The following is a 15026-nucleotide window of genomic DNA, read 5'->3' on the forward strand; positions in this document are numbered from 1 at the left end:
TCGATGAGATGGACCGCGAGAAAACCACCTTCGTCACACCGAACGGTCTGTACCAATCTAAAGTCATGCCCTTAGGATTATGCAATGTGCCAGCTACATTCAAGCGCATGATGGACTCTCTATTGCACGGCTTGAAGTGGTCTACATGCCTCTGTTACCTCGATGATGTGATTGTGTTTTCGCCGAACTTTGAGAGCCACCTGCGGCGCCTCACAACCATATTCTCTGTGTTCCGCAGAGCTGGCCTTCAGCTAAATTCCTCCAAGTGCCATTTCGGTCACCATAAAATTAACATACTCGGCCATCTCGTAAACGCCGCCAGAATCCAACCTGATCCACAGAAAGTTCACGCCGTGCAAAATTTTCCTGTACCTTGTTCAACAAACGATGTCCGTAGTTTTCTGGGCTTATGCTCTTATTTTTGGTGATTTGTGAAAAATTTTGCCGACATCGCTCACCCTCTCACTGACCTTCTTAAGAAGGATGTCTCTTTCTCTTGGGGATCACTGCAGGAGAAATCCTTCTCTACCCTGATTGAGCAGCTTACAACTTCTCCAATTCTGTCACACTTTGACCCTTCTGCGCCCACTGAAATACGAACTGACGCGAGTAGTCATGGCATCGGCGCTGTCTTCATTCAGCATCAACAGGGCCAAGACCGTGCCATTGCTTACGCTAGCCGCCTTCTTTCTATGCCCGTGCGAAATTACTCCATTACTGAGAGAGAATCTCTGGCACTCGTATGGGCAGTTGCGAAATTTCGGTCGTACCTTTTCGGTCGGAGCTTCTGCGTCGTAACCGATCATCACGCCCTCTGCTGGCTCTCCTCTTTGAAGGACTCAACTGGATGACTTGCACGTTGGGCATTGCGTCTACAAGAATATACATTTTCTATTATGTATAAGTCAGGGCGCCTGCATAAAGACGCTGACTGCCTGTCCCGCAATCCCGTGGATCAACCAGACGATACCGATGCAGACTCGGACATCAGTGTTCTATCCCTCTCCGGCTTCCTCAATATTGGCAACGAGCAGTGCAAAGATCCTGTTCTTCGAACACTTATGGAAGCCTAAGCTCCTCGCCCAATGACCCATCCCTCCGGATGTTCACCTTGCGCGATAGAACTTTACACCGTCGTAGCATTCATCCTGACGGCCCGGAGCTTCTCCTAGTCATTCCCAGGCACCTTCGACTCGCCGTGCTCCAGCAACTTCACAATGCTCCTATTTCTGGACATCTAGGCATCACTCGTACATACGACTGCCTGCGGCGCCGCTTCTTCTGGCCCGGCATTTATCGCTCTTTACGCCGTTATGTCGCTTCTTGCAACCTGTATCACCACCGGAAGACGCCTGCTCTGCCCCCCGCTGGTTTGCTTCAACCAATTGATATCCCTACAGAGCCCTTCTTCCGTGTGGGCCTAGACCTCCTTGGCCCCTTTTCAATTTCCATCAAGGGAAACAAATGGATTGCTGTAGCAACCGATTATGCCACGAGATATGCCATCACTGCGCTACTGATGTCGCCAACTTCTTACTATAGGACATCATCCTGCACCGCAGCGCCCCTCGCCAGTTGCTGACGAATCGCAGCCGCTACTTTCTATCCAAGGTCGTCGATGATCTGCTCCCTTCCTGTTGTACAGAACACCAGATTGCTACCGCGTACCACCCTCAAACGAACGGCCTCACCGAGCAACTCAACCGCATGCTAACTGAAATGCTGGCCATGTACGTTTCCGACGATCACCGCGAATGGGACGTCGCTTTACCATACATCACTTTCGCATACAACTAGTCCCGTCACGACACTGCTGGATTTTCACCATTTTATCTTTTGTATGGCCGCGACCCTACCTTGCCTTTGACACGTTGCTACCTTCCGCAGTACAATCACTCAGCGCTGGTTACACTTACGATGCTATTGACTTAGCCGCCCAGGCCCGAGATGTCGCCCGTCATTGCCTCACAGTCTCGCAAGCTTTTCAAAAGCGACGCTACGACCTTCGGCACCGAGACTACCATTTTTCACCTGGTTCCCTTGTCCTTCTCTGGACACCTTCACGTCGCGTCGGCTTCTCAAAAAAACTACTTTCCCATTATTGTGGTCCGTACCAGATCTTACGCCAACTGTCCGACGTGGCATACGAGATCGCCCCAGTCGGTCAGCCTTCAGTGCCTTCTAACGTCACCAACGATGTTGTTCACATCGTCAGGCTCAAGCCGTATGACCCCCCATTAAGTGAGGCTCTATAACTTGCACCGGGACAGAGTTACTCTGCCGGTAGGGTGATGTTACGGTGAAGGGAAGGAAGAAGTTGAATTGGACTAGAGGAAGACAAAGTCTGGCAGTTGCCTGAACGCCATATACATCAGTTGTAAATATACATTATTTTGTACATTCGTGGGCCTGCTTTCTTCCGGCAAGAATATCATGCCACCTTCTTGTGGGTGATGTCATTAGTGACGCCATTACTTCTGCTTTCTACTTCTGGGTTTCCAGGAATTTCACCAAGGTTGTGCTCATATGATGGGTCTCTAAAGTCTGCGATACTGTGCTTTGGTGTGCAGTAATCAGTGATTTCTAATTCATTCTAATTATTCCAGACACTTCAGTTACACAACTTGTAACTAAACTTATGCTCTGATACCATATCTATATAATGAAAGCCATGAATTTTCTACTGTGCTGTCCTTTTTCTATTTTTTCTGATTTATTTTGAATTTTGTCCTCGGTCGTCTCAGGAGGTGAACCAGAAATTCTGCTTAAGAAACAAGAATGTCACTCGATGCTCATGCCACTAAAAATAATTGTTTGACATATATAAGAAAGGACATCCAGTATAATTTGCTATTTAATTCACGCATGCGTTTCTGTCTTAAAACATGCCATCTCTGCAGGCGAGCGCTTTGGTAATAAGTTATCACTACAGTTGATTTTTCACCAAGTTTTATTGAACTAGTACAAACATGACAGAAATTAGAAAGCTCTGTTGCGAAATGTTGTATTAGCAGGTAGGTTAGTGGTTAGGTTAAACTTAAAATAAGCAATGACAGCTTTGTATGTCCATTTGAAAATGTCTATCTTGAAGTGCATTAGCCCATTCACCAGAGAACTGTGTAGCCAAGTCACTGCAGTGCTTCTGCAATCGTCCCACTCTGGCATCTTAAATAAGGACATTTCATTTCATTTATTTCATTTATTTTCACCCTAAAGGCCCGAAGGCATTGCTTAAGGGAGGGCTTTAATCCTTGTAACAATGTTAGAACAAATGTACAGAACAGTAAAGAAACAACAATAAACAAATACAAGCCAGAAATAATTGTGAAAAAACAGGAACATCGTGTTAGAGTAAGGGTCGGTGGGATTGGTAATTAAGCAGTATGGTTATTTAACATTTTGCGGAACGTTTTACGGTCAGTGCATGACACGATATCTTCTGGGAGATGGTTCCAATGGGTTATAGCGTCGGGAAAGAATGAAGTGTTCATGGCAGATGATCGGGTGTTAATGTTTGCTATGGGACGACTGTGGCTTAAGCGAGAGGATGTACGTAAGGATGGATTTAACAGGGAATGCCTGGAGTGTGGATGGTTATAAAAAGTGTGAAGCAAGCAGAGATGAGAGATGATCCGGCGGGAAGCAAGTGATAGAAGTTCAAGTGTACGTTTTAGTGCGGTTATACTGGTATCACGAGAGTAATTGGAAGTTATGAACCGAGCAGCGCGATTTTGTATTGCTTCTATGTCATAGGTTAGATATGATTGGGAAGAGTGCCAGATAGATGACGCATATCCTAACTGAGGGCGTACGAATGTTAGATATGCTAGCTTTTTTATTTCTGGTGATGCGGCTTTCAGGTTGCGTTTTGAATATCCAAGGGTGCGTGAAGCATTAGAACAGATGGTGTCAGTATGAGTTGCCCATGATAGTGTCGATGTCATGTGAACGCCGAGATATTTCTAAGACGGGGCATGATTGATAGGAACTGAATTTATTGTGTAGGTGTGACTGGTTAAGCTGTGGTTGCGGGTGAATGACAGAGCTTTGCATTTCGTAAGGTTAAGCGGCATGTACCATTTCTCGCGCCATACTGCGATGGAATCGAGATCCTGTTGTAGTGCAGCGATTTCATTCGAGCCTTTGATTGGGGAATACAGGACACAGTCGTCTGCGAAGAGATGCAATTTATTCTTAATGTTAGCAGGTAAGTCATTGATGTAGATGAGGAAAAGTAGAGGCAATAAACCAGTGCCCTGTGGCACACCCGATGTTACGCTGCTAAAAGATGAATTATGGTTATTTGCAGAGGTAAACTGTGTGCGCCTTTTCAAGAAGTGTTCAAGCCAGGTAAGCAAGCTATTTGGGATTCCGATAGAAGTGAGTTTTTGAAGTAGGTGATTGTGGGAAACGCGGTCGAATGCTTTTGAGTAATCCATGAAAATGGCATCATTCTGCAAATGAAGGTCCATGAAATTTAGAATGTCATGGGTGAACTTGGCGAGTTGGGTCTCACATGATAATAGTTTTCTGAAGCCGTGCTGGTGAGGGTAAAAGAAGTTGATAGATTCCAGGTGAGATATTAGGTTGGATGAGATTATATGTTCTAGAAGTTTAGAAGGAATGCTGGTCAGAGAAATTGAGCGATAATTTATAGCACGGGAGCGGTCGCCAGTCTTGAAGATTCGTACGACATGGGCCTTTTTCCAGTCGTCGGGCAAGCAGACTCGTCAGGCAAGCAGACTTTCAGTCTTTAAGGATTGCGTAAATATTAGATGTAGTAGTTGGCTAGAAATGTTACTGGTGTTAACTAGTATTTTGGCATTAATTCCATCACACCCCACTGAGGTGGTTAGTTTTAGTGAATTAATGAGGCTACATATTGCCGCCAGCATTGCAAGAAGAAAAAGACGACCGACATATCCCAACTGCATAGCCGCCACACCGCGAGCGTCAAGCAAAGCAGCGCAAGGCAACGCTCGGCCGATGCTGACAGGCTGGCGGCTCGTGCGCGAGAATCGGACGATTGGCATGCGACAGGAGGCGAAAGAGGAGAATGACGTTCAAAGGAGCGAAGCTCGAGGGACGTTTTCTTGTTGTTGTTGAGTGCTCAGTCAGTTTTTGTTGACGGGCACAGGTTCCCCCAGCATAAATCAGTTTTTGTAGAAACGGCTGGTGTAACTGTTGGTTACATATCTGGTGGAGGTGCGGGGTATGATTCCAAGCCCCACACACGCCAGGGAAGGTAGCCCGGATCCCTGAAGTTTGGAGCCAACAGAATTAATGCCTGTCCACCAACGCACGAGTCGCCACATACGAGGTGAGTCCCCCGAGTTTGGCCCTCTCGCCGATTCACCAAGGGCAGCGGCGGCAGCCAGCCGAGGTACTCGCGACACCACGCACTCCGAGCCAAACAACCACGCACGCCATAGCGAGATATTCAGCCGAGGTACCAGTGCGATGGCTAGTCAAATAACCCCTTCTCACATTGTCGTTGACTCAGCCCGGACCCCAGAATTCTTCCACGGAGACACATTTGAGGATGCCGAGGACTGGCTCGAAAACTTCGAGCGTGTCGCCAGGTGTAACGGTTGGGACGAGACAAAGGAACTCCGGTATGTGTACTTCACGCTGGAGGAATCTGCACACACGTGGTTTCAAAACCACGAAGCGTCGTTATCATCGTGGAACGACTTCCGACGAGAGCTGCTAGCTACGTACCCGAGCACGGACCGCAGAGAGAGGGCAGAAGCCGCTCTTCAGGCGAGGAACCAGCGGAACAACGAAAGTGTGACCATGTACATTGAAGACATGACCCACCTCTTTCGCCGAGCCGACCCAAACATGGCTGAGGACAAGAAATTGTGGCACCTAATGCGCGGTGTGAAACAGGAACTTTTTGCCGGCCTGGTTCGTAATCCGCCCCGCTCTGTAGCCGAATTTCGATCAGAGGCAACGACGATGGAGAAGACGCTGCAGCAGCGTGCGCGGCAGTACAACAGAGATGTATGCGTCGCATCATTTGACGTTGGGTCAGGAGCCGTCCCCAACAACATGGACATCCTACGCGAAATGGTGAGGTCCGTCGTAAGGGAAGAGCTGCAGAAACTGCAGCTGGCCCAAAGCCCTCCTACGATGTCCTCACTTGCTGATGTCATACGTGAAGAAGTCCGACAAGTGATTTGTGAGCCAGAGCCTCAGGTACGGCCCCACGCACAGCCAGAGCATCAGCCGCGGATATCGTACGCCCAAGCTTTACGTCAGGACCTAGGACGCGCCGACTTTGGACGAACGGCCACAATACCCCAGGTACTTCCTCGCATTGTGCAGCCCATGCCAGAAGGAAGCCCACGTAAAAGTGATGTATGGCGCACTGCAGACCAGCGTCCCCTCTGCTACCACTGTGGAGAAGCTGGTCACCTATACCGGGAATGCCAGTATCGCCGAGTAGGACTGCGTGGCTTCTCTGTGAATGCGCCTTGCCCTTGTTAGATATGGAGCTGTTTCCTGCGATTACTTCGAGTTCCCCAAACCACTTCGAGTCGCAGCACAGCTAATTGAGGAATGCCGAAGCAGGAAAGCACATTCCAGAGGAGCGGCCGAGCAAACAAGTTTAAGGCAACAAGTTCACGTGCCAACAAGTTCGTGCGCCGCCGGGATTAGCAGGTGGGCCTCCGACAATGGGGCATGAGCAGCCCTCCCCTTCTCCTCGTTAGAAGTGCATTGCCAGTCTGCGAGGCAAGACCGCAGAGAGCCGCCAGGTGCGACACCGCGACACGGGCGCCGACCATTGGCTGAAAGTGGCGTCATCGGAGCGGACTCTCCCATTGGTCAAACATGACGTGACTTACAGTGCTCGAAGGGTTTATAAGAAGCCTTCCAGAGAGACCTGAGCATTCTGGGACATGCCCTGATTCCCTGTTTCACCTCTCTCGAACTTCTTGCCGCGGGCCGCAGCGTCCGAGTTGCTGCCGGCCCGTAATGACTGTACGAATGTTACTTGACGTCTCACCTCCTTGTACATAATGTAGAATAAATCTCCCAAGTTGTTGGTCTTCATCCTGAAGTCCGTCCTTCAACCCCTACATCTGGTTGGCAGCGGTAAGATCGCCTCCGAATGCATCAGCTGGTGGCAGCGCTACGAATCAACCTTCGTCGAGAGAGATCGTAAGGAACCGGGAAGAGCGAAGAAGAGTGAGCCTTCGTCGAAAGAGGTCCGAAGAAACTGGGAGTAGCGAAGAAGGAGCGAGCCTTCGACCCAGGGAGTCCGGAGGAACCGGATACAGCGGACGAATGAACCGGATGGCAGGGTGCTGCAACCGTAAGTGAGCGCGTGGTTTTTTTCCTTATGATTCGCCAGACTCAAAGGTTGTGTGTTCAATTTTGATAGTTCTGGGAATCGGGAGTTTGATGCATTGTGTGTTTGCACAAATTAATTAAGGAAAACAGTTTTAACCACCTGTCGGGGCAGCTGCCATGGATCTTAGAAGGTTGACGAGGTTAGACTTGTTGTTGGTGTGCGACGATTTGGGAGTTGAGGCGGACGAACGGATGGAGACGCCAGCTATCATAAAGGCGATTAACGATAGTGGCAATGATCACAAAAGCATTGAGCTTGCTTGGGAAGTGATACAGGAGCCACGGGAGCGAGAGCGTCGTGTACGTTTGCGAGCGCGTCGTGAACTTAGGAGTGAGCTTAAGCGTGAAGAACGCGAGAATGAACGGAAGCAGGAGCTTCAAGAACTTACTCTTAGGTGTCAGCGTCACGAACGTGAGAAGGCACGCGAACGTGAGAATCAACGTAAGCTTGAGCAAGAGGAAAAGTATGAGAGAGAGAAGGCAGCACTGATCAAAGAGATACAGTATTGTGATCAGTTATTGGCACAGAGACAACGGCTGTCTGAGAATTCTGTAGGTAGTACAGAGCGAAAGAATGAGGAAGTGTCTAGCGGACTTTCGCCAAAAGCCGACGAGAAGTGTAGTGCCTGTGAGATTGGCTGCCGATTCATAAGTGAAGGGAAAAGGCTAGCTGCTAACGATGCCTTAGTGGCAACAGAGGCCGTTAAAGGCCGTAGTGAGAGCGACGAGGTGCTGTGCCAACAGATGACTGTGGAGACAGCTAGGCCAGCTGCGAACAAATTGGCACAGTTACCGAGTGTGTGCGTCGCTGGTAATGTTAGCGAGGTTGCTAGCGAAGAAAAGGGTACTTCTGACCCGACAGAAGCGAGCACCCATGTAGAGCCAGATTTGCATGCAGAAGGGAAGTGCGAGCTGGACGATGCAGTTGAGAATAGTTCTCGGGGTGGCGAGCTCCGTAGCTCACGAGAGAACAACTGCATTGTTCAGGGAACGGTGCGGCTCTCCGCCAGTCTATATAGCCTAGGTAGGGATGATTCAGTTGTTAATCATTCGGACTGTGCGCGTGAGACAGCGATCGATACCGACGGGCTGTGTGCCGATTCACAGCGTGAGCTGGGCAATGTAGTAGAGGGCAGTTCGCAAGAGTGCGAGTTGTCTTACTCGAGTAAAGCCTGCTGCATTGTGCCAGAGTCGGTTGGGCTGTCCGCCAGTCGAGGCAAAGTGAGAGTAGATTTAAATGTAAATCACTCAGACTGTGCGGGTAAGAGACCGATCCGGGCCGACGAAATGTGTACCGGCCAGCACGAGGCACGAGGCGACATGAAAGCGAGTGCAAAGAGAAAGCGCCGTAAAAAGAAGCGCGGTAAAGACCGAAAGACGGTAATTAATGTAGCGCCGCCAAAAATGGCGAGAAACCCAAAAGGGCAGCGCGCGAGGAAGAAGGTGCGGTCGTCTAGGACGATGTTGACGCATCCAGAACGTTCGAGCCACCGGTCAAAGGGGGACCGCGAAGAATGTTCTGCACGGACGCGGACAGAGGGCACGAGGCTGTTAAACTCCTCGTCGTTCCGTAGTTCTTTTCATAGCTCAGCCTGCAGTTCGAAGAAACGCAAGGTGGCAGGACGAGACCAGGTGGGGAGTAGCGACGCGGTCAATCGAGTTTGTGTTGAAAGCGGGGCGCGAGGACGCAAATTGGCAGGAGACCGTAACGTCTTGGGGGAGCTGGTAGTTAGTCAGCCCTTTTGTTGTCTCTCGGCAGCCAGAGTAGCTTTGACACCGCGCCCACCGCGAGGACGGCTCAGAGTATGAGTCAGACATAAGCGTTTGGAAAGGGAGGCGAAGAGCCTTTCCGTAGAAATGGAGTGTCTTGTTTTTTTATTTTGAGCATCGGAAAGTTTTTCGCGATTTGAGACTATGATTTCTTTCAATGTGTAAGGTTTGAGCTTTGTTTGTGTTTTCGTTTGAGAAGCTCCGTGATTTGAAAGATGAGGTTTATGTAAACATGTAGCCTCGCGAGATGCTCATTAATAAGTAGATAGGTTTTTTTTTTGTGTGTGTGTGAGTAACCTGAGGGTCAAGGTTACTGTTGAGAGGCCTATCGTAACGCGCGTGTGTTTTATTTAACATTCTTTCTTTTTAAGTGTTGAATTTTCTAAGGTTAAGCGCGTAGATTTTCAGTGAGTGCATGATTTGCACGGAGAAGCGTTCTTAGTTCCATTAGCGCACGTCCTGTGTGGACGGAAGGAAGCAGATTTATGACTGGGTTGCTAGTGTGTGTTGAGGGCAGCCGTATTCTGACTTCTTTGATAAGTATGCGTGGAACGAGTTATTAAAAGACGCATTATTTTAAGGGTTCTGCGGAGTGTGTAAGTCCCGCAAGTTTAATTGTTCGTTTAAGTCACGTGGCCTAGAGGGACTAAAGGAAGAAACGTGAGTAAGCGTAATGAAGAGTTTGCCTACGACACAAGTATGCGTTCTGGATAGTGACCACAAGGCTAGTGCGCTTGTGATTACGTACTTGTGAGGTTGACCAGATTGTTCAGTGGCACCAATACGTGCGATAAGTACGCCACTGCGATAGATTGGAAACATGCTGTTCGTGTAGTCAGGCCACTTAAGTATGTTCGGCTGTTTTCATTTGTTGTTTGCATCGTCGACGACCCTTTTGTTTTGCAACAACAATAGTACTCTGGTCTTGTCGGCATTCGAGGAGAAATGGATAGCTGTTTGGAAGGGTGGTTGGAACTGCTTTGTCAAAATTGGGGAACTAAAAGATCAGGGTTGATTTTGATTCAGTAATAGCCTGGCGAGTCAGGGGTGAAGAGCCTGCGCTTACGCGTGGTGCAGCGCTGTGTTGTTTGGTTTGTTTGACGTATGTTCTCCAGGGCCCAGGATCCCGAGGGTTGTCAAACGAGGCTCGACCCCAGTACCCTGCAGCTTCTTTCAGCGTTCCTCATGGCCAGCGAATTGAGTTCACCGGCCATTCAGAACAACCGGGGCGAGGACGAGCTGTTAGATATGGAGCTGTTTCCTGCGATTACTTCGAGTTCCCCAAACCACTTCGAGTCGCAGCACAGCTAATTGAGGAATGCCGAAGCAGGAAAGCACATTCCAGAGGAGCGGCCGAGCAAACAAGTTTAAGGCAACAAGTTCACGTGCCAACAAGTTCGTGCGCCGCCGAGATTAGCAGGTGGGCCTCCGACAATGGGGCATGAGCAGCCCTCCCCTTCTCCTCGTTAGAAGTGCATTGCCAGTCTGCGAGGCAAGACCGCAGAGAGCCGCCAGGTGCGACACCGCGACACGGGCGCCGACCATTGGCTGAAAGTGGCGTCATCGGAGCGGACTCTCCCATTGGTCAAACATGACGTGACTTACAGTGCTCGAAGGGTTTATAAGAAGCCTTCCAGAGAGACCTGAGCATTCTGGGACATGCCCTGATTCCCTGTTTCACCTCTCTCGAACTTCTTGCTGCGGGCCGCAGCGTCCGAGTTGCTGCCGGCCCGTAATGACTGTACGAATGTTACTTGACGTCTCACCTCCTTGTACATAATGTAGAATAAACCCTCCCAAGTTTGGGTTTTCATCCCGACGTCCGTACCCCAACCCCTACACCCTCGAAACGGTGAGCGCCCTTATGAGATTGAGGATTTTTATCTACGCGCCAAACTGTTCGGAACCCCCAGCAACATGAACCTCGATCAGCAGCGCCTATGCGTTATAGGTCGCCCAGTCCGCATCCCGCTTCCATTTCACCGAGGCGTCGCTCCCAAAGTCCGCGACGGGAAACCTAGAGCTAGCGACCTGTGGAGGCAAGGCCGCTGACGCCCGGAACACCGAAGGCCCTCCATCGCCAATCTGACAAGACGACGGCAGTGACGAAACGACGGACAAGTGCAGTGATGACACCGTTACTTCCGAGTTGCGTGTCATCATCGACGACTTCGAAGTGACTGCATTGATGGACACTGGTGCGGACTATTCAGTTATTAGCAGTGTACTCGCCAGAAAATTGTAAAAGCTATTGACCCATTGGACCGGATCTCCAATACGTACAGTGGGGGAATGTGCACACCCAGTAGGAATGTGCACAGCAAGAATCGGAATTAGAGGCTTTACATACGTCAACAGCTTTATTGTTCTCCCTGAGTGTTCCCATGATCTGATACTGGGCATGGACTTTTTGCGAACGAATGGCGCAATTATCAACTTGCAAGAATCACGCGTGTTGTTTTCCACAGAAAATGCTGTTACCATTTCTGATACAGAACAGCCAAATATTTCCTCTCTCTGTATTGTGGATGAAGACGTGACGGTGCCGGCACGGTGCAGTATGACTGTCGTAAGGAGCGACATGTTTCATGACTATGAGGGACTTGCAGACGGAAATATGGGGCTGCTACTGGAAAAGCAAATATGCGTGGCAAGAGGCTTAGTTCACCTGCGTAACGGATATGCGGGCGTCCTTTTGACTAACTTTGGCAATGAGGTACAACAAGTGGCAAAGAGAACAGCCTCAGCGTCTCTTCATGACTATGCACAATTTGCAGATGTGTCAACCCTCGATGCAACATCACCAGCTTCTGCCACCTTAGACAGTGTCCTTACCTCTATCGACATTGACCGAGAGCTGTCATCACTACAAAGAGATGAGATTGTGAACTTGGTCACAGAGTTTGCAGAATGCTTTTCGACTTCATCGAAAGTCCGTCGTACTCCCGTCGCAAAACACCGCATTGTGGTCGAAGAACCTGCAAGACCAGTTCGCCAACACCCGTACCGAGTAGCTCCAAAGGAAAGAGAAGCGACAAGAAGTCAAGTACAGGAGATGCTCAAGGACGATGTAATACAGCCATCCAATAGACCATGAGCATCTCCGGTAGTCCTAGTCAAAAAGAAGGATAACACCCTACGATTTTGTGTGGACTACAGGAAACTCAACCTCGTCGCGAAGCGGGATGTTTATCCACTCCCCCGCATCGACGACACCTTGGACAAACTACGCAATGCTTACTTCTTCTCTTTTCTGGATCTCAAAAGCGGATACTGGCAGATATGATATGGCATCAGGGTTGATCTTGATGTCTGGCATTAATTTTACTGGTACTGGTGGTATTGGTTCAATGGGAGTGTCATTAGTGTTGGATAAAACTGAGGTCAAGTAGTTGTTAAGAGCTGATGCGCATTTCTCAGAGTTAATGAGAAAACCATTCGGATCTGTTACGTAGTTCAATCTGTCTAGTATGGGTCTTTACTGAAAGTAAGCGCCAGAATTTATTGGGGTTTGATAGTAGAATCGCCAAAAGGTCATGATTAAAGAAGTTATTTTTGGCTATCGTCAGCTCCTGAATATATTGGTTAGCGCACAGTTCGTATTTTCCCCATGTTTCTGAGTTATTTGTAAGTTTGGCTTTTCGGTAAAGCCTTTTCTTTTTAGTAAGGAGAGCTTTGGGCCGTTCGTTAAACCATTCATTGTTAGAGTCAGATTTCACAAGAACTGTTGGTATGTATCTAGCTTCCAGGTTGAGCAATACATTCTTATAAAGTTCCAAGTTGCTGTCGACAGTTCTTGATAAGTAAGACTGCTGAAAATCATTTTAAAAAGTTTGGAGTTCGTTATTTGCGGCGTCAAAGTCCGCTCTTTTGTAATCTTTTATTATTTTTGTTGTGGGTGACTTTTTCTTAAGTTGCTGAAATTAAGTGTTGCTGAAATTTTTCTTAAGCGCTATTGTCATGCAGATAGGGATGAGGTTTTGATCGCTAAGACCGGGTAGTGTGGTAACGCTCTCTAAGCTATCAGGGCAAGATGTGAGCATAAGGTCAAGGGTCTTATCCCCTCTTGTAGGACAGGATATCACCTGATGCAGGTTGAAGTCTAGAATAAGATCAATAAATTGTTTAGCTTCGGATAACGGTGACCTGTTGGTTACAGAAAGGAGAGGCCAGTTAATGTTAGGGTAATTGAAATCGCCAAAGAGGTGAATAGGTGCGTTAGGGAATTTGTCAGTGATGTCGGTTAGTGCTTTATGGAGTGAATCGCAGAATGACGAATGGCTGTCCGGCAGGCTATAGCACACGCCAAAAATTGTCTTTCCAGCACCGTTTTAAGCGCAAGTCCACAACACCTTGAGATTATCATCCCGACTGATCAGGGAAGATGAGAAGGTGTTTCTGATAGCTAATAACACAGCCCCTCCTCTCCGGTTGCTCCAATCATGGCGATGCAGAGCATAGCCGGAATTTGGAGGGAAAATTTTGCTATCTCTTACGTCTCCGTTTAGCCACGCTTCAGTTAATACTATGATGTCAGCATCGATGTCGTGACTGAAGCTGCGAAGTTGTTCTTGTTTGGGCAGCAAACTGCGCATGTTAGTGAAGGCTATGTTAAGGTGTGGGGGTTCCACTCTGCATGCGGCTAGGGCTGAAGGCGAGCTCCGGATCTAGCCCCACGCAGTCGCTCTGTGGTACTCCCAACCCGTAGCGCGGGAATCGCGGCTACGCCGGGTTCGGACGAATAAGGCAACCAGCGGCGTCAACTGTAAGAACGTTTATTGCTACCGGCAATAAAGAACACTGGCAGAGGGATGTCCTCTCTGTAATAGTAATAAATAGGCTGGCCTCGTTGCCCGGGATAGTCAGGCAACGTGGTTCGCTCACGGGTAGCGGCAGGTACTGCAGTCCGGCAGGTTATGGGTCCGGCCTCAGAGAGAGCGGGTCTCCCTCGGTCGCGCTGTTTTGTACCTTTTTACCTGGGCGAGAGGAATGTCCTCCTCGCCCGTCAGCTACCTGCCCGTGAGTCGGGGAGGAAGGGCGCGTCGCGAGAGCGAGGGAGAATCGGGAGAGGGCATAGTGCGCCTCTCCCCTGTCTATGCCGGCTCTCGAGGAGACGGCGCGGGGGAAGATGGGCGCGTGTGCTCCCCACAAAGGAGAGGTAAAGATGAGGAACGATTGTGGGATGGAGGTTGGAGTGATAGGCTTCGTTGTCCGTCATTGCACATTTTCGTGTCTTGTTATTTGGGATGCGCCATTTCCATGCGCCTTTATGAATGGTCTCGTAGCCTCAATCACGCTGTCAGAAGTAGTGTCATAGCGATAGCACTTATTGTTGACAAGCAACTTGTCTACGTGTAGTTTGAACGCACATTTGCGTGGTCATATGAAATCTAACAATTTAGAATGTGCGATGCAAGTAGTAGGAGCGAAGTCTTCACGTATAGCGAAGCTTGTTGCCTTTAGTTTCCGCCCACAGGCCAGAATGTTTTCCTTTGACTTGAAATGAGCCAACTTGATAATTATCGGACGTTTTCTTTCAGGACGGTATTTCCCTATGCGATGAGCATGTTCAATAGCACTTGGTTCTAGATGCATTTCCAGCTTGCTAGCGCAGAAATTGATTATTTTTTCCTCAGACTCTTTCCATGCTTCTTTTTCATTGTCTTCCAATCGGGGGAAAAGTAAGTTATTATGGCACATTCTGTTTGTGTCAGTGCTCTCGGCTTTTAGCAGCGCTCTGTCTTTGATGGCATCATTCTGTCGAGTCGCAATTAGTTCGTCCTGATGGTCGTTTTCTAGCACAGAAATATGTTTTGTCAGTGCAGCAATTGTGTTGCCTTTGAGAACGTTGGCTTCTCTGAGCTCACTTATATTGGTACGTATTTCTGAAATTATTT

The 15026-nt window shown here is 48.8% G+C and overlaps 1 protein-coding gene across 5 annotated transcripts in view; it reads left to right on the plus strand.

Moving 5' to 3' along the window:
- The window catches only part of gwl (serine/threonine-protein kinase greatwall), a 472763-nt gene that overhangs the window by 454903 nt on the left and 2834 nt on the right, over positions 1–15026 (plus strand). For 3 of the 5 annotated variants that reach the window (XM_065444896.1, XM_065444897.2, XM_065444904.1), the window contains one exon: positions 4310–4350. The exons of the other annotated variants lie outside the window; for them this stretch is intronic. In XM_065444896.1, the coding sequence (XP_065300968.1) occupies positions 4310–4350 (41 nt within the window). The remainder of the gene's footprint in view (positions 1–4309; positions 4351–15026) is intronic. 5 annotated transcript variants of the gene reach the window in all.

Source organism: Dermacentor albipictus, chromosome 1, assembly GCF_038994185.2.
Source record: "Dermacentor albipictus isolate Rhodes 1998 colony chromosome 1, USDA_Dalb.pri_finalv2, whole genome shotgun sequence".
NCBI lineage: Eukaryota > Metazoa > Arthropoda > Arachnida > Ixodida > Ixodidae > Dermacentor > Dermacentor albipictus.